This window comes from Colletotrichum spaethianum, assembly GCF_022836535.1.
Source record: "Colletotrichum spaethianum MAFF 239500 DNA, contig03, whole genome shotgun sequence".
Taxonomy (NCBI): domain Eukaryota; kingdom Fungi; phylum Ascomycota; class Sordariomycetes; order Glomerellales; family Glomerellaceae; genus Colletotrichum; species Colletotrichum spaethianum.
The window spans coordinates 1,161,543-1,179,674 of NW_026054773.1; the positions used below are offsets into that span (position 1 = coordinate 1,161,543).

Sequence of the window (18,132 nt, forward strand, 5' to 3'; positions counted from 1 at the left end):
GAATGGAAGTCCCATGGAGAGGCAAGGTTGCTGGTCATGTTCTGGCTTGGATCATTGGCTGAAAGACTTGGCCCATCACTTGATGTTTGGACTGACTTGTCCCCAAGCCTTTCAGCGCCAAACGAGGCAACGATGACTAGGGGCAGTGCCAGTACAAAGACGAGCAGAGCCTATGCCTCTAACCTAATCTAATCGTCCCCCAGCCGAAGCAAAGATATGGATGTTCCAGATGGTCCAGCAGTTTCTACGCGAATGTGCTAATCCAGTATCGGCTACCCCTTTGCTGTGTTGCTGAGCGCCCTCTCATTGCCATGCTTAGAGTCGAAACTGCAAAAATCAACAGTCCCTTATTGACCCCCGTCGTAACTTCTCACCTAGGGATATCTTTGGTTCAGAGCAATTCTTGTCTCGGACTAGAGTGGCACAGGATACTTCATTATGTTCATGTGTAGGCCGGAGGCTGGTCCCATGCAATGGCTTGGTGACTACACACACAAGCGTCCAAGGTGTACGTTGAGCGTCATTGACCTCGAGCCATTCTTACAGCTCAGTGTGAAGTCAGCACGTCGTTGAACCGCACATCTTGAGAGGACCGAATCCAAATCTAACAGTACCTCAAAATGCAATTCTCGAATCCAAACACCTCAAAAGACTAACAGGACGTAGCAATAAGTACACCAGACACCCCCAACCGCCTACTCCTCAGAATCATCGCTCTGCCCCTGTTCCTCATTCCTTGAACCGTACCCTTCTCCGAGGCTCCTGGCTCTGCGGATATCGTGGCGACAGCAAGGGCTGCCGTCTCTCAATGACTGTTGGCGGCGGCATCCGTTGGGGCAGCCTGTCCAACACTGCCCCGTCAGCCACCATCTGCCCTGTCGCGGATGGGGTAACCTGTGCCGGCACGCTCCTTGGCACAACCTCCGGCTCGATATCTGCAAACGTGAAGGTGTCGCCTCCGCCTTTGCTGCTACTAGAAGCCTCGGCGCGCCAGCTAGTCCCGCGCCGGGCTTTGCCATCGTTGGGACCCAGTTCTTCTGTATGAGACGTCAGTATCATGTTGATCTTGTCGAGGAATGCTGCACAACTTACCCTGGATAACCCGCTGTACATGCGCCTCGATAACCCTCTTCTGCAACGGTGTATCGCCCTCCCAATACTCCGTATGCCCAGGGAAGAACTGCGTCTGCGGGTCGTTCACCTCGTGATACGGCACCGAGAGGCTTCTCGCCAGCTCCGCCTTCTGGATCTCCTCTTTCGTAGGCCGGGCTCTCGCCTCGACCTTCGCCATCTCGGCCGCGATCTTCTCTTTTTCCATGTCCTTCTTTGCTTTCTCATTGATTATACTCATACGGATCTCCGTCTGCGTCTTCTCGCTCTGCAGATGTACCGGCCACCGGTTCATCGAGAAGAACTGCTTCCTCTTGCCCACGACCTCGGGCCGCGCCCACTCCCAGATGCGCTCCCTGTGAAGCGTCATGACGTCCTTCCCGTCGACCCGGCTGAACCGCGGCCGACTGGGCCAGAGCGTACTATCCCCCGCCGAGAGCTCGTCAATCATGCCCCTTCTGACGATCTCGACCGCCTGCTCCTCCGTCATCCCCTGCTTCCATCGCCCCGGGTATCCTTCCTTGACCACGCTGACATACGACACGGGTCGCACGCCCTTCTCGTCCGGACGCTCGAACCGGTCCCGCCAGGTTCCCGCGAGGTCTTGCAGCTGCACGGCGCGATAGTCCCACTCGGCCGGTTTGCTCAGCGTATGGTCCACGTCGGCGAGTTTCTGCACTAGCACGCTGAGCTCGACGCCGACGCGATAGGCGGCGGACCAGAGCATACGCTTCGTCGCGCGGCGGGTTGCGTTGACCTTGTCGACGTTGGCAAAGGCCGTCTCCCAGTCCCACGTGTGGTCGGGGGACGGCATATTAGCCTCAGTCCAAGGATTGGTCGTCGGGTCCCAATGGTCGTCGTCTCGGGGCCAGTTCATGCGGTTTTCGGGGTGCCATGTGCATTCTGGGCGGCTGATATGTACTTCGCCGGTCTCGGCACGCTCATATCTAAAATGTCACGGGTCAGTGCGCTGCTTTGAACATCGTCACCATGGTCTAGCCTACCCAAGTCTTCCGTAGTCAGCGAGAACCCGGGCATATTTATTTACCATATCCTCGGTGAAGACATAGTCGCCATGTCGAAAACTAGCGTTGATAGCCAGGGTGACCTGTTGCAGGCTAACATTGCGCTTTTGGACTGCGAAAAGACACTCCTGGCTCGGCTCGTCCAACAAAGTCTGCATACGTGCCGTGAACACCTCAAAAGCCTGCCCGAGCTTCGGGAGCGTCTCGCGCTGCATCTTGACGTTCGTCGACGGCCCGCATACAAAATGGACCCAGTACAGCTCCATATCGTTCATCTCGAGATACCTCCCGTGCTTTTCCCTGTGCGCCACCAAGTCGTCCTTCATATTCCAAGATGACTGCCCCTGGAGCCCGAGGTCGATGTTCTTGACGACGCCTTCGAGCATCTGCCGCGGGTTCCGACTCCACGCCCTCCTCACCTTGTCGCGAAGGTTGACCAGCAGCGTGTGCCGCGCCACCAGCTTCCTTTCGCTCTCCTTGAGGAAGTTGAAGGGCGTGACGGGGCCGAGGAAGTTGTGCGGTAGGAGCACCGTGTCCTGGATCTCTAGAAGCTTCCGGTGCGACTCCTCTGTCTTTTCCCTCATTTCGTTCGCACGCTCCAGGTGATTCTCGCGCATCTTCGTGTGCCAGTACACCAAGCCCAACGGGTCGAGCTTGGCATTCTTGAGAGGTGCCTTGATGGCGTGCGGCTTGTAGACGATGTTCACGCCGGCTTCCACCTTTGCGCGCTGCTTTTGTCGTCTCGTCAGGGGCAGCACGAGTTTCCGAAAGGGGCTCTGGATGGCCACGTTCTCAACGCTGTTGAAGTGCGAGAGGCACTGCTGCAGCGCCGCGCGCTTCGCGCCCCGATACCGGGCAAAGCGCTGCTGGGCCTCGCCCTCGGGGTAATAGGTTTGCGTCTTGTGTTTCTTGCCGCGGACCTCGACCTCGTTGACCTCGCCAGCAACATACTCGTTGCTCAATATGTAAAAGTTAGCCTCACCTCGCAGCTCGTTTGATGTGGTCTCCGGCCCGCCATTCATGCACTTGGCGAACCACTTGTCTTCCGTGAGCGCCATGTTGAAGTCCGGCTGGTACTTGAACACCTTCCCACGCTGGCCCGATCCCGGCATTGGGCCACTCGGATTGGCGGCCCAGACAAGGTTGCCGTCCTGACGGAACCACGTCATGAACATTGTCCGCAGCAGCGGCCCAGGGATCTGGTAGTCCATGTCCTGGATGGACTCGGGCACCCTGTGGAAAAGATACCGAGGGCGCACCGGGTCCTTGGGCCTCTTTTCCACAATGAGGTCGCGCCCGTCCAGAAGGGGCGGCAAACGCGTGCTGACGCTCGAGTACATGGGGAAGTCGACGACGAGTTTCTTCTCACCGTAGTGATGCTGCTCAAAGATCCAGTGCGCATGCAGCATGTTCATGCACTCGCGCAGGTCGACGTACCAGTCCTTATTGGTGGCGTCCTCCATGCGGAGGCAGTGCAGGAGGAATTCGCCAATCTCGGCGAACTTGCGCTCCCAGTCGATGGTGCGATCGATGTCCTCGTCCGCGAGGAAATTCTTGATGCGGATGAGCTGGACCTTGGGTGAGTGGATGCGCCAGCCCTGGTAGTCCATCATGCGCAGGTCCTCTTCGGTGGTGGAGCGGTCGCGCTTCAGCCAGTTCATGAGCCAGTCATCGCCGTAGGTTTCCTCAATGATATTGTCTTCGTCTTCCACTGTAGCCTCCGCATCCTTGGAGTCAATGTCGACCATATCAACGTCTTCCTCATCAGATGCTTCGCGAGGGGAACCGAGGGTCAGTGGAGAGAGCGGTATCTCTTCTCGAGGGGGCGTGTAGATTCGGCTGCCTTCAAGCGGAAGATTGAGGGCCGACGTAGGCGTGTCGATCTCTGGCGCGGATTGACTGACGGGTTTTGTGTGCTCCGCGGGTGAGGTGATGGTGATGGAAGGACCAGTTGACACAGCTGTCGTTCCCTCATGCAAAGGTCCTGTCCGAGTGCTGATGTTGAATGATGGGATCAGGCGAGGTCGAGTTTGTGTACGCAAAGGCTCGTTGAGATCTATAACCTGACCAGGAGTCCCTGTGTCTTCAATGTTCCCAAGTGTCCCGGCAGAAAGCATTGGAGTTATTCCTACTCGAACCTAAGCCACAGTGTTAACACGCCTTCATCTGTGTTCATACAGGAGATCAACTCACTGGTATTCTGGAAATTCTAGGAATTGGGATTCTAGAAACTCCACCGGGACGTGTTTTTGACCTAACAGGCTTGAGTTGAGTCGTAGTGGCCATCCCTGCCAATGCAGTGGGAGCCGTCAACGGGCCTACATGCTCGTCTTCATCGTCCCCTGACTCAGGAGGTTTGTCACCTGGATCTCCATCCTGATCTTCATCATTGGTTCGGTCGATTCTTGGGAGCTTGTACCTCGTAGACCGACGGATGTACTGATTGCTGCTGTAATATGGGTCGAACGTCGCTGGGTACTTCCAGCCGTCGGGAGCATCACGAGGCCGCCACTCCGTCGTATAGGGGTTTCGTGGTGCCTCTCCGCCCTCTGCAGGGGCTTTTGATACAGCAGGTGGCTGTTTGTGTTCTCTTGACATCGCCGCGAGCTGTTTTGCCCTGCTCATGTGTGATGACGGACCGTATGTGCCTTCGGGTCCGTCGGGGCAGGCGGTAGCATCTACTCCGCCAATATCCTCTCTAGCCTCACCAACTCCATATCCAGCACGAACTTCGGCACCCATGTTGGCGTTTTCGGCCTTCATTCTCTTCGCAGCCGCTTGGATCTCAGCTAGCGAGAATGTAACGCCTTCGAAGCCCAAAACCTTGGCCCACCTGCCAACATCGTCACCTCCCTCGACAATCTTTTCAATCATCAGGTCTCTCTTGGTTTTTTCCACGTCTTCATGGTTTTTCTCGGAATCTTTGGCTCGCATAGCCAGAGTCTCGGTTGCATTCTCGCGGGAATCATCCCAACGACTCCTTCCAAGGTCCGCGTCTCGCAGCCATTCGTGCCGGTTACCGTAAATGTCAGCCAGCAGGCCTCGGAACTCTGCATTTTTACTGAGTATGGCATCAATTCTACGCGTGGATATAAGGGTCTCTATGTGTTGAAAGAGGCGATAGGGCTCGGGGTTCTCGAGGGCTTTCCGTGTGAGTTCCCATGTTTCGGAAGGGAACCTGTGGTATTGCCTGCTGACCATGTTGGCCAGCTCGGCTGGAAAAGCTGTCAGACTGGCTCAAGGAGACATGGATGTCGAAGTTGCTTACGTATCCTTGCTTGGGCCATGGCGGCTGTTGGTGCTTGTGCTGAGTGCACTCTCGCAGCAGTTTGCGATTCTGATGATGGTGGACAGGAACTTCAACCGACAGGAAACCAGCACAAAACGGTGAAAGACCAAGCTCTAGCGCAATGAGAAACAAGCAATAGAATAAAAAGCTCATCTCCCGCAAGAGACATTGAAGCTTGACGAAAATAACAGGGTGTACATGGTATGTCAGTCAAGCAAGAGTTGAAGGAAAGGCATCTGCCACTCCGACCTGCGAAACACGTCCATTTTACGATTTTCAAAGACCATTTCTCTCGCTTCCGCCATTCTCAAATATTCAAAGCAGCTCGTTACCTCGATCCAAAAGAAGCATCAGAAGGGGCATTGCGACAGGGACCACCACAAAGGCCGCCAACGGTGACAGCAAGAATGGCACGGTACAATGGGAGGAAATCGATTAAACGATCCTTGTCCGACAACAAGAACAATGCAATTGGGAAAGCAAGCTGCACTGACAGTTTCGGTCGTGCTTTCGCTAATATGCTCCTATTTTCGGCAAGATGCTGTTGGTCGTCTTTGTTGTCAGCCATCTACATTCATCATCCATTGCAATGGCGGTTATTATGTCGCATTCTGTCACGAAGCCACGATCCAACTGACGATTCACAAATGATGAATGATGACATGTCCTTTGGAAGAGTGACTTAAGAGATCGGGTACACTGAGACTCTTGAGGGTATGAGCAGGTAACTGAGTCGGTCTCAAAAGGCGAGAACTTCTTCCAAAGACATGTGGGTAGAGCCATCCGAGGAAGAGCTCGCTCTAAGCTTTTGTGTTTGTCAGACAACTTCCCAACCATAGTCGCAATGTCTTATCACCAGAACCCCGAAGAAATTGATCCCAGCGTTGCAGGTTATGAGCAGGCACACAGCTCATCCGTTGAGCCTGTGCCGACTCCTGTGTCAGAGAGATCACCATCGCCACGACTTCTACAACCGCAACTCGACTCCCCGGCCCAAGCCGAAGAAGATGGCTCAACAAGTGACACCAGCTCCAGTTTGATAGCTCGTCAGCTCTCAATCGAGGGACAAGAGGAAGATCTCGAAGAGCAAGCACACATAGAACTGGAGGCCCAGGGACGTGAAGCTGCCTGGCGCCATCATCCTCAACCCATATCTCCCAACCCACAACAACAGCAGACACCACCTATGATCATCGGTGCACCGCTGGGGAGAAACCTGACAGTACTTGAAGCAACAAGTCGTCTTGTTTCTCAGTGGGAGGCAATCTACCAGTCCACCCTCCAATCATCTCCTGAGGCCGCCTCTCCCATCCTCGAAGAACTAACAGAAGCCCGCGACGTACTTGCTGCCCTCACAGCCGAGCAACAACAAGCCTACCCACCCTCTCTCTCGTCTTTCAAAGAAGAGACCCAGGACCCCATCACAACGCCTCTAAACTCCCTCAACGCCTACAAATCCGCCGCCGTAGCCTCCCGGATCCAATTCCTTACCGACTCCCTCGTGGACTCCCACTTCCCGCCCGAGCGTGCAAACATCACCGCCGCCATATCTCTCTACCACACCGGCCGCATCCCCTACTCCGCCAACTGGGCCCTTCTCTATGCCGGCCACCTCGTCGACTTTGCCCCAAACTACGCCTCCTTCACCGCCGATCGCCCGGCCCGCCTTGACCGCTACGCCCGCCTCTACGGCGAAGGATGGCTCTGGATCGAGCCGCCCCTGGCCCGCGAAGCCGGTGGGCCGAACTTCTTCTCCGCACGCAGGGGAACCTTTGTCCCGGAGACCGACACCTCATATGACATGGGCCACTACAGCGTCACCATGTCCTTCCGGCGGATGAAGAGCCTAGTCTACCGTGGCGCTGCCGTGACAGACATATCACGGAAGAGGAAGCACGACCATCTAGCTCATAGCAGCGACGACGACGAAGGGATACTAGGAGATGAAGAACAATGGCCGGCTCAATTTCTCGATGTAGACTCGCACGCATTAGATAGCGCACTCTGCTTCAAGTCGCCAAAGATCCCCTCTTCCTCCGACCATGACCCAGGTATGCTATCAACAACCCGCCTTCGCAGCAACCGCCCTTCGAGGCACCCACACATGGCCCGCGACCACGCCGCGCCGACGCTGCACTACCGCCTGCTCCTCGACAGCGGCGCGACCCTGCCGATGATTTACGACCGGGACGCCCGCGCCCTCGGCATCTGCCGCAAGACCTACGCCGCCGTCTCCCGCATCAACGTGGAGACGGCCTCGGACGGGATGGCGACGTGGCTGTACGAGATGCAGGTCTCCGTCGTGGACACGCAGACGTGCGAGCCGCTCGTCTCGTCGACGTCGCCCGTCTGGCCCGCCGAGGAGCACGCCCTCGGCGGCGTGACGCTTGTCATGACCCGCCCGTCGCCGAGGCTCAACGGGATTGCCAGCTTCTCGTCGCCTTGCGGGGGCATGGATGCCGTTGCCAAGACGGTCGAGGGGAAGACGATGATGCTCGAGAAGGCAAAGGGTCTGGTTGATCTGGCCGAGGGGCGCGACTACGGGCGTCTGTCTGGGCTTTTACCGTTCAAGGTGTGCTACGTGCAAGCAACCCCTGGGCTGCGCACCATGTGGATGGGCGAGGACCGTCGCGATGTCCTCGGTGCGCAGCGGATGCCCGGGCAGATGCGCTGGGCGCCTGGAACTGGGAGGATTTGCGATCCAGGTCATCCCAGAGGTTTATGGAAGACTCTTTGCAGTGATGATGACGGCAAACCTGCACTGCTACGGATGGCACACGAAAAGGCAGCGCTCATGGACGGCGAGGAAGGGGCACGCATGGTGGACGTCGAAGAGAAGGACTGGAAGGGGCGGAGTGAAGTCTTGGTTGTGGACAAGAACGGCATAAGGAAGAAGCACGTCATTGAGCCTAGGTTGTTGACTCAACAGCAACGGAATATGCAGCAGGTGAAGAAGCGGAAGACGGATGTGTGAAATGGTTTATATATATCTTTAGTATCACCAGACCTAGTCAGTATGTTCACTGCTTCACAAACTCATTTATGTATATATATATAATTCCCCCAACTGTTGCTGATGGCTTACATGAAGTCTTATTGCATTACGACCTTGGTGTTTTTAGTTCTGGAAGCTGTTGATGATAAAGCTTGAGTCTGGTCCGTCCTGAATACAGATAGATACAACCAGCTTACAGCGTACAACCTCCGCATATACACAAGCGGCAATATGTGATTGTTCTTGTCCATCAGGTTCGTCGATTACCATAGGTTGATGGTAAGCCGGTCATCAGGATGCAATGAACCTAGTCTTCCACGCAACTTAACAAGACGCACGCAACTGACTAGCCTTGACATTGAGTGAAGCTGTCAGTTTCATGTTTCAACATCACATATCGCTCAATCCACATGGCCGACCCAACCAGCGGTGAACGGGACCGCACAGCATGCCCCAAACCATCGCCAACCCCTGATATCACACGTTTAAATCGCGGCAGCATCCGCCTCCAGGGTCCCCGAATAGGCATTCCGTCATCTCGCCTACTAGTCAGCGACATGGTTTGATTGGAAATTTGAGTCTCACGTTGGTGGAAACGCAGCCAATTGCCAGCCAAGACAAAGTCGTGCGACGGCCATGTCCAGGCCCTGTCAGCAAGGGAATTTGCTCACGGCACCTCTCTGCAGGAGCACCTGCATACAGGATACGATCATCATCCAACGATTAAAAAACGGCGAGAAAAATTAATGAAAGCAGCAACCCTGGTTGGTTCATCGTACAAAAGATAAAGCGCTTGCTTATTCCATCTGCCTTAGGCCTCAATCCCCGCGCATGCAGTGGTTCCCTCGGGACATTTCCTGGATTCAGGCGGCGGACGCTGAAGGGGGAACGGAGATGAGAACCCGATTTGACGCCGTTGGTCGCCGGCGAGAGCTGGCCTCGCGACATGGGCGTTTTCGATGCCCTCTCTGCCCATCATGATCTGCCGGGACCAGCAACGGCCGAGTCGAAAAGAGCGGCCTCGACCAAGAAATTCGCCGGATATTGTTGTTTGGAATACGAATCGCTCGTTGCGCTCCTGAGTCGCTCCCCAGTCTGACCTTCCAAAGGCAGCCGATCAATGACTTAATAAGCCTAAACGCGCAATCCACTTCAATCTCCCCAACGCTGGCCAGCAAAGTGTGTTCTGGGGTTCAGACACCAAACGCCGAGCACGATAGGGCCTCGAACCTCACTCGCCCCCGGACAATCAAAAACATCGCGCAATCGGAGAATTAGGGCGGAGTATTCCCCCAGGGTGCAGGAGATTTGTTATTCGTGAGAGTTGACGCGATTGCGCCGGACCGGGGGAGGGGGAGGTTCCGCCAGCCAATGGGCCAGGTTTGAAAACACACCTCTCGCATCTCGTCCATTTGGCCATTATTTTGAACAACAGGCATGCTGCTCGCGCGAAATCTTGTTTTGCTTGCAGGCTTACAGTGGGGGAAGCCGGGCGTGCGTGTGGCTTGCAGATGCGAGATGTGCAAATCTGCCAGTACGGCCCTGGCCCGCCCAGTCGGCTTGCGAGAGCCGTGTCACGCGGATTGAAGAGGGAGAAACGCGTAAAGTGGTTTTTGTTATTGTCAGTGCTTTTCTTCCTATGGGATGCGAGGTGTGTTCGTCGCCAAGCCTAGCGTTCAGTTGGTGCGCAGCTCTGTCGAGGAATGGGAATGGGCTTTTCGAGCTAGTTCCAATTTCCATCCGAGATGTCGAGGGTAGACCCCTGGGAATTTTGTACAACTGGCAGACATGGCAATCAAACCGACGGCTTTGCAGCAATAGAAGCATGTGCTTGTGTGCATGTCTCTCGGCTATTGATAGCGATGCTGCGAGGTTTACAGTAGACTTCAACCAGGACACGCGTCCGCAACGCGATGAAAGAGATGCCCGGCAACATTGCCAACTCAACTGATGTTGATGTCGGTGCCTCTCGGTCGAGGGCGAGCGCTGATATGAGCCTATTGCATGGAACCTCAAGCGAAGCCTTTGAATAGCCTGCTTTAGTAGCCAAACCTGAGCCATGTTCCATCACCTCTGTCTGTGCGGGAGGGGCAGTACAATGTCTTGGATTCGGTTGCTGGAACATCGTTTGTTCGATCTACGAGCGATGAATGATCTACCACGGACCGAGGACGACCAGGCCGTGTTTGTGTTTCGAAACACCCAGCTTCCCAACAACAGGCGGTAATAACGCGATGAGGACGTGGTTCGTTGGCTAGCATTGTAGCTCGCCCCCTGGGGGCTGATGCCGGAGTGAGGCCGTGAGGGCGAATCTTGTACCCTTTCGAGACATTCAGCTGCCCCAGCACCCTCGATCCTCGGTGTGCTTCGAGAGACGCATGCTGGCCCTGCTGATTGCTTCGTTGCAGCCGCCGAGGCAAATGGCCCTGGCACAAAGCTGCACAATGGTGTAGCCGGCCTAGATGGCGCCCTCCTTATGGGCCCGAAATAGGCAGGCCGGTCGGCGCATTCGGCGTCCCATCTGTGGGGACGCGCCGGGGATGCAGCTTGTGCTTGCAGGATTCGAGCCCTGAAGAAAACCATCAGCAAGCGACGGGGGGGGGGGGGGGGGGGGGGGGGGGGGGGGGGGGGGGGGGGGGGCAAGAGCAAGACGCCGTTGAGTAAGATATCTCCAAAAACGAGCGGGAGAGACGGGGATGTGCGTTGCCGGACGGACGGTTAGCAGCTCAGACGAAGGTTCATGTTCTGCACGCCGAGCAAAGCCGGAAAGCCGGTTGTTGCTGAGGGCAGTGATTGAGTGCTCAGACCGGTTCGTGATGGCTTCTGTGGGGAGCGTAGGGACCGGGGGGACGGGGATTCGCGAACAATTTTTGAAAGCATATCGGGGCCCGTAGCGAATGGTATGATGCCGACCAACAGCTTGCCTTGAAATCCGAGACGTTGTATCTGTATGCACCCAAGATCAAGGCATGCCGGAGTGTTTCTGCCATATTGGGTGTGCTCAGGACTCAGGACTGTTCCACAAGAGCCCACTACTAGCCTTCTTCGAGACGGCAATACGTGCTCGTTTGTTACGCGGGCTGTAATGGGGGACGTGTCCTCGGGATTCTTCGATGGGCGCATGCGTGTCTGCAGCTGGAACACTAGCAAATGCAACCGACCAGGCGTCACAAGTCGATGACAGCAGTCATCTTCAGAGGCGGATGTCCGTCCGTCGAGAAGGGAGGTGGTTGGGGACTCGCTCAAAGTTGGAATTGAAACCAGGCGCCGACCGCTTGTTCGCCGGGTATCCCGTAATTACATGGAGCAACGTGGAAGCACGGAGCAAGACTCATCTACCGTTTCCGTGGTGAGAAGCGAACGATTATGGGCCGTCTCCTCCAAATGTTACCCTGTGCGCTTGCTGCATGGAGCGTCAAGCCATCGATGCCTTGGCTAGCACAGGCGACGACACAGGTTGAAAACATTGTTCGTTTGGTCCAGAGTCGGATACTTTGCGTGCGTGCAGGCGTCCCCGAGGAAACTCTCCAACACACCCTAGTCCCGGAGAACAGCTTAGCTTAGCTATAGGCAGCCTCGCCATTGTCTCCAGTAAAACCCATGGTTGACCGTCCATCCCACGCGTGCGAATTGCATGGCGCTCCCAGGCTCAAAGTGTCTCTGTCTCTCCCTAAGCCCGGATGGTTGGCCCTCCACTGCAAATCAAATGTTTGAAACAGATTTCAATAATGCGGCAGTGAGCCGTGTGGACGGCCCTGATATCCTGGCGCAGCTTTTCCAGAGCTGCGGCAGCTAGGCAACGGGCTGGAGACTTCTATGCAGTCCTGCGTCATGATATGAACTCCCAGCCCCAACAGATGCAGCTCGCCAAAGGCAATGGCTACCGGGCCAGTCCGACTTCGACACCCGACATGCAGTGTTGTTCGGATATCAGAACCCGGAGAAATTCGCAGTTTGAGTGTTTCGGAAATGGGCAAGAAAGCACCGTCTACTTTGTAAGCGATCACGAATTGTAACGTGCTGGAGCGACCGTTGAATCAATGCCGATGGGATGTTGCGATGAATGTCACTTTGTGGAATGTCCCGGTGACAGGTTAAGATTAGCCGTAGCCACCCACCAAAAAGGTTGTAGGCGGAAGTCTAAGCGTGCTCCGATGTCTCTGAATTCGGGACTTTCTGTACAACCCCAACAGGGGGTTGGCGGTACCTAGGTTGCGATCTAGGTTGCGATCTAGGCCTCTGGCGTTATTGCCCGGCGAGTTTGTGCCTGAATCAAAACGACGATCATTGCCGCTGCCATGCGACTCAGCTGCTGGATCTGTCATGTTACCGAGGAGATGACGGAAGCCAGCGGTAGTTGACACAGAGCCGGTAGGTCATCTTGTGAGTAGCAAGAAGACATTGCACTGTGGTCGGCTTGGCCCAGCTTTTTAGAGCCGTGCTTGCAAAAACTGACGCCTATCAGTGTCTTGTGGTTCGGGTCGACGTTGGGGAGTTTTCATTGTAGCATTGAATCGACGAAGGGCAGCGAATTGTTCATCCTCCATTGCTGCAGCAGCAAGCACGTGTGCAGTTGGCGACTCAACAGGTTGGTGGATGGGCAGGTTGCGGCACTAAAAAAGACAAAAGAGGCGATGCAACTTCGTGTAGTTTGCGGCGATGTTTCTTGGAAATGCGCAGCAGGCCTGAAACATCGGCAGAGTCGACATGGTTGACAGGAGTCGCAGCGGCCAGGGCGACTGTTGCATTTGGAGCAATTTGGCATATACATTGATATACATTGAGTTTGCACGGCCTCAGCTCATAGCACGGGCAGGCGTGGGCGATGGCGGCGGTGTTGAACGGCCTCGCGGGGGAACGGTTTGGGCCAGTTTCTGCTTCTATTTCTGTTGCTGGCGGCGGTGAAATACATTCACACACACATACTGTGTGCTCCGTATTGGCAGGGCGCACTAGCCGGCGCTACTCAAGTTTTTGGTTAGCAATGGTTGCAGAGGGATGGGACGGCAGGCGATCAGTGTGTAGCTATTCCCAAGGACCCAGAAACGATGGATGGGGTGGAATAGCTCTGATTCAGTGTCTCTTGGTGTCGGGCCAGGGCTCCAAGACGATGAACCTTTGGGCCTTGCAGGCGGCGGCATGGTAGATGCTGGCGACGAAATGAGCGATGAACACGACCTTCCCCGTCCGGCGGCCGTGACATAATCTATTGATTGCCTGAACGCGGGCGAGGCATCCAGTGCGATGGGGGGTCCAGACGCAACTGTGATGTCTGTCTGGCGTCGTTTGCCCGTCCATCTGTGGAAACGAGATTTCGACCCCTAATGCGGATACTGGCAGACTCAGTCAATGAGTGGTGTTCATGTAGGCGGCCAGGTCAGGAGAGCATTAATGGTAGCAATAACGTCCATCTTAAGGGTTCGAGACCCAAGCTGAATCTCTGTAAGTATCGTTTGCTGGTACTCTTTGCTTTTTGCAGGGCCTGGCATTGGCCGGATAACGAGACCCCGGCAGAGACGAAATGGGCGGGATATTGTGAAAGACAGTGCAGCAGCAAGGGGAACATTCGAGGCGTGAAAATCTCTTCATAACGGAGCAACCCGATTTGTTCTGACATGCCAATGGAGTCGTAAAGGGTCGAGGGTTGACACATTGGAAACTGTTTTTTTCGGGCGACGACGCAAATATCATTGTCAGAGCTCCAGCGGGAGGAGGCGCTACCGGGACAGGGTCTGCAGCAGACCAAAGGGGGCAAAGGAGACGCCGGGCGTTTGGTGTCGGCGTGTCGGATGTCGTGGGACGAACCATAAGTTGCGATGGCAGCTGCAGCAGAAGGCCGAAGAAGCCACTTGTCTGCGTGAGATACATTGTCTGAGCGGAAGAGAGAGCCGGTTTGGGACAATCGGGTGCAAGGAAGTTGCTTGTGTCCGCGATGGTTTCCCAGGCAGTTGAAAAGCCTTGGATCTGATGACGACGGACGGCCAACCAGTAAAGAGAGAGAGAAAGACACTGGCACCTCGTACTGCGTGCCGGAGCTGTCTTATTCACACAAGACACTGTTCCCAATGCAAAGGATAAGGTTTGCATTACTAAGACACGGCATCCAGGGATCGAGCATGGCGAGGAACACAACGTGCACAAGATCTGGCGCTAGTCCCGGAACGGACAAGGGGCTCGGCCGATTGGGCGGAACCGGGGACGGGAATCGGAATTTTCGACGTTCCTTAGCGCCCCCAAGCCTCGTGTCTTTTGTGCAGCGGTGGATCTGCACCGGGCAACTGTGGCTGATGGAGGTGGAACCGGAAGACGGGGAAACGATGAGTGGGCCCGTCCCGTTTGGCAGCTGCGATCACTTGTCAGCCTCATGGAGCAGTTTCTCGTATGTATGTACTATGTAGCAATGTGGCACTCATATGCCTTCATATCTTTATCCCCTCCCAAAAGAGACCTTCTGAACTAGACGGACTCCACGACAATCGCAACCCCCCTGCATCGAAACCTGTCGACTTCGCTTCTCGCTCGCCTCACCATACCCCCAGGACCCGTCGTCACCGCCCTCGTTTGTGGGCAAGATGACAACCGACAAAAGACACTATTGACTGCAGCAACCCTGTCAAGTCAACGGCTGAATCCAGACTGAGTAAACTGTTGTGTCAGCATCACTTTGATGTACCTTCCACCGACGCCGAGAGAAAAAGCGTCGACATTCACGATCCCTTGCCTCTCGGGTGGAAATGTCACTGAGGGTCTTGGAGAGGATGAGCATTTAGGCACGGCGGCCGGGTGTTCACTCGTGCTCCCCCGGGCCAGACATTGCATGCCCGACTGAGACTTGACGGTTGACCGCCCGACGCCGCCCTGTTAGCATTGAACCAAAAGGGAAAAACTGCAATTCCTGGCAATGGAAGCTGAACGCCACCCAATCATCGACCAGGCACCCGACCTGTCGTGTCTCTGATCATCTATGCGTGAATTCCTCTACGACAATTGCAGCCTATCGCCATGAAGCCTGCCACGTACGAATTCGAGGCCGACACTTTGGTGCGTCGATGCATCCGAGGTGGTTGGCCAAGCCTCCAAACCACCAAGGACCCGATGTATATCTCGAAACGTCACAGTGTTGCAATGTGACCCAACCAACAGTCGGCATTGCACATTAACGTACAGAGTACATTGATATGCGCGACCTCAAAGTATCTTAGTCAGACACCCCCCCCCCCCCCCCCCCCCCCCCCAAAAAAAAAAAAAAAGTGACGTCTCCATCATTCTCGCCGCCTTTTCGTCCGCCAGACCCAGTAGTGTTCGAGGCAACCTTAACACATACCGCTGCAGCAAATATTGGCCTCGACAGGTCCCGCGGACTGACCGCTACGTGCCAGCCCGCAAAGGCCTCTGCACTTTTCCACCGCCAAAAGTGGACAGCTGTTGGGCGAAACCAGGGTCCAGGAGGTTGGGGGAGGATCGCTGAGGAGACTCGGGCCTCCCAAACAGTTCAAGAGTCACAACGGCGGTCAAAACGCCGCACATGCAAGAGGCAAAATTTTTCTTCCTTTCAAATCTCGGCATTCAGAAAAACACCGCTGCGGGGGAGTGCGCATGTCGTTGCCCGTCGAGACGGTAAAGTTTGATGGAGTTTTGACCATGAGGAGGAGAGGAGACTGAAGAAAATTTTTGTGATATCGGAGCATCGCGGTGCACTTGAGCCGCAGCTGCCGCGGGCCGTCAGCCCCATTGGCAAATCACAGTGAAGCAGATGGCGAGCAGAGAAGCTAAAAAGCATCACGATGGCGGGACTCGGTACAAAGATCGCGGGGCGGACAAGGGTCGCGACGGCGGTGCGGGCTGGGGTCTCCATTCATTTCTGGCGTCGTGCAGCAGCGCCAGGCGGGATGCAGCAGCGCGGCTTCGTTTCCTTTCTGGCACCTCCGAGCCTCCGGGTCGCGCGATGCGGATGCCCGCTCGCGTGAGGTCATTCCACGAGTCATCTTGCCGTCGTTCGGCGCAGGTGGCTCTGGGCAACGGCCGACCTTTTGCTAGGCACAGGCCGGGGACTGCCTGCTGGCGTCTAGATCATCGCCGAAGCTTGCGGAAGCACGACGCACCACGAACAGTCCCCAATGAGGGGCTGGAGGGGTGGCTGAAAAAAACGGAGTCTCGTTCAGATTCTTTCCATGGTCGCCGACGAGGTGCAGCCGAGAGCAACCGGCGGTGATGGATTTTCGATGTCAAAGTGGCCTGCCTTGGGGGCGATCCGCACGGCCAAAGTTCTGAATGCATTGTTGCCCGAGGTTCGAACGATGTCGTAACAATCACATTCCTGCAGATCGGAGAGTGGTACCGGCGGAGTGATATGCGGCGTAGTAGCAATAGCCCTTCGCGTCGCTCCCGACTCGCGATACTTTGGCTGGGCATCCTCTGCTCAGACTGCCGGCGACGTGGTAAGACAAGACACGCTTCACATAGACGGGGCCGTCGCCCGAGCCTCCAAACCAACGATACACACTGGAACAGACTCTGAGTTTCTGAGAAGGGAGACAGAGAGGGAATCCAGGGTCCAGGCCTTTTCCAACGGGTCCATGGCCCCGGTTTGAGGCTTCAAAAACTTGCAGTTCGCGATGGGTACCGGCAGGCGGTGATCCACTGCGGGGGGCGTTACTAAACTATGTACAAGAAACCCTCGCTCCCGGACAAGCGGCGCCAGCAGACGCGTCGAGATCTCGAACGCGATCCACAGTGGCACGAGACGAACGGCCGTGGGCGTGGAGCTCGGAAGCTTGAGGGACGGACACGATGACAAAGAGCACAATGCATGCAACCACTTTGGCTCGCACATGCATCCACAGCTTGCATGCAGGACGGAGCAGCCCCAGTGACGTGAAGAAAAATAAAATAAAAAAATGTAAGCATGAGGGGAAATAGTCACAAGTTGCGAGGTTTATGCAAGGCCCGATGGAAATCTCCCTCGCCAGCCAACTGGAGGCTGGAAACGCGGTCCAACTGCTGCAGTAGCAATGCCGGCGGTTCGAAACGCTTGTCGGTGCGGAATCACGGCGACGCATACACGGACGCGGACACGTATTTGCCCAAAACCGCAAATCAGGCTTACGAGCCCATTCCACCAACCGCGCCCGGCATCCATGGATGGTCGCCGTTGATCATTCAATGATACGCTGGGCGATGGCGTGCCTTGACGGCCGACTTGCCAGCTGGCCGAAGCCACCGGGCTGAAGACGTGCAGGAGACATATGCTGGACTTCCTGGTCCTCCTAGGGTTTGGTTGTAATTAACAGCGGCAGCGGCAGCGGCAGCAGCACGACAGCGTCACCACGTTGGGTTTGAGGGGTCGGGGGGGTTCCACGGACCCGGCACTCCGGCAAAGTCTGATGCCATCTGCCTTCCCAGGATCGCCGTCGCCCGTCGCGTAGGGGTGGTTTGAGGGTCGCGTATCTGGCGCGTCTGCGTCCGGGGGAGGATCCCATCTCATGATAAACTTTCCATTCCGCGTTCGACTGGGCCGGCCGACCCCCGGGGGCCTGGAGGGGGAGGCGTTTTATCAGGAGTACTTTGGTAGGCTGCCATGCACCAATGGAGCAGACATCACGCAACCCACCACCTCCTTGCCTTGGTTTTAGCCGCGTGTGGTGAGCCAATATGCTCATCATGGCCAGTCGACTTGAATCATCGACGGCCCCAGGGCAAGGCACCTAACCCTC

General features: G+C 55.9%; 2 protein-coding genes across 2 annotated transcripts; one reads left to right on the plus strand and one right to left on the minus strand.

The window, feature by feature from the left end:
* Nucleotides 1-729: 729 nt before the first annotated feature.
* Nucleotides 730-3,883, minus strand: ColSpa_01818 (uncharacterized protein; the record flags this gene model as incomplete). Its single annotated transcript, XM_049268030.1, is given in 3 exon segments — nt 730-1,079; nt 1,093-2,057; nt 2,115-3,883. The coding sequence occupies 3 exon segments, from the start codon at nt 3,881-3,883 to the stop codon at nt 730-732; spliced, it is 3,084 nt and encodes a 1,027-aa protein (XP_049123987.1).
* A 2,385-nt stretch (nt 3,884-6,268) lies between these two features.
* ColSpa_01819 (uncharacterized protein) lies at nt 6,269-8,398 on the plus strand (the record flags this gene model as incomplete). Its single annotated transcript, XM_049268031.1, has 1 exon — nt 6,269-8,398. The coding sequence occupies one exon, from the start codon at nt 6,269-6,271 to the stop codon at nt 8,396-8,398; it is 2,130 nt and encodes a 709-aa protein (XP_049123988.1).
* Between the last annotated feature and the right edge of the window lie 9,734 nt (nt 8,399-18,132).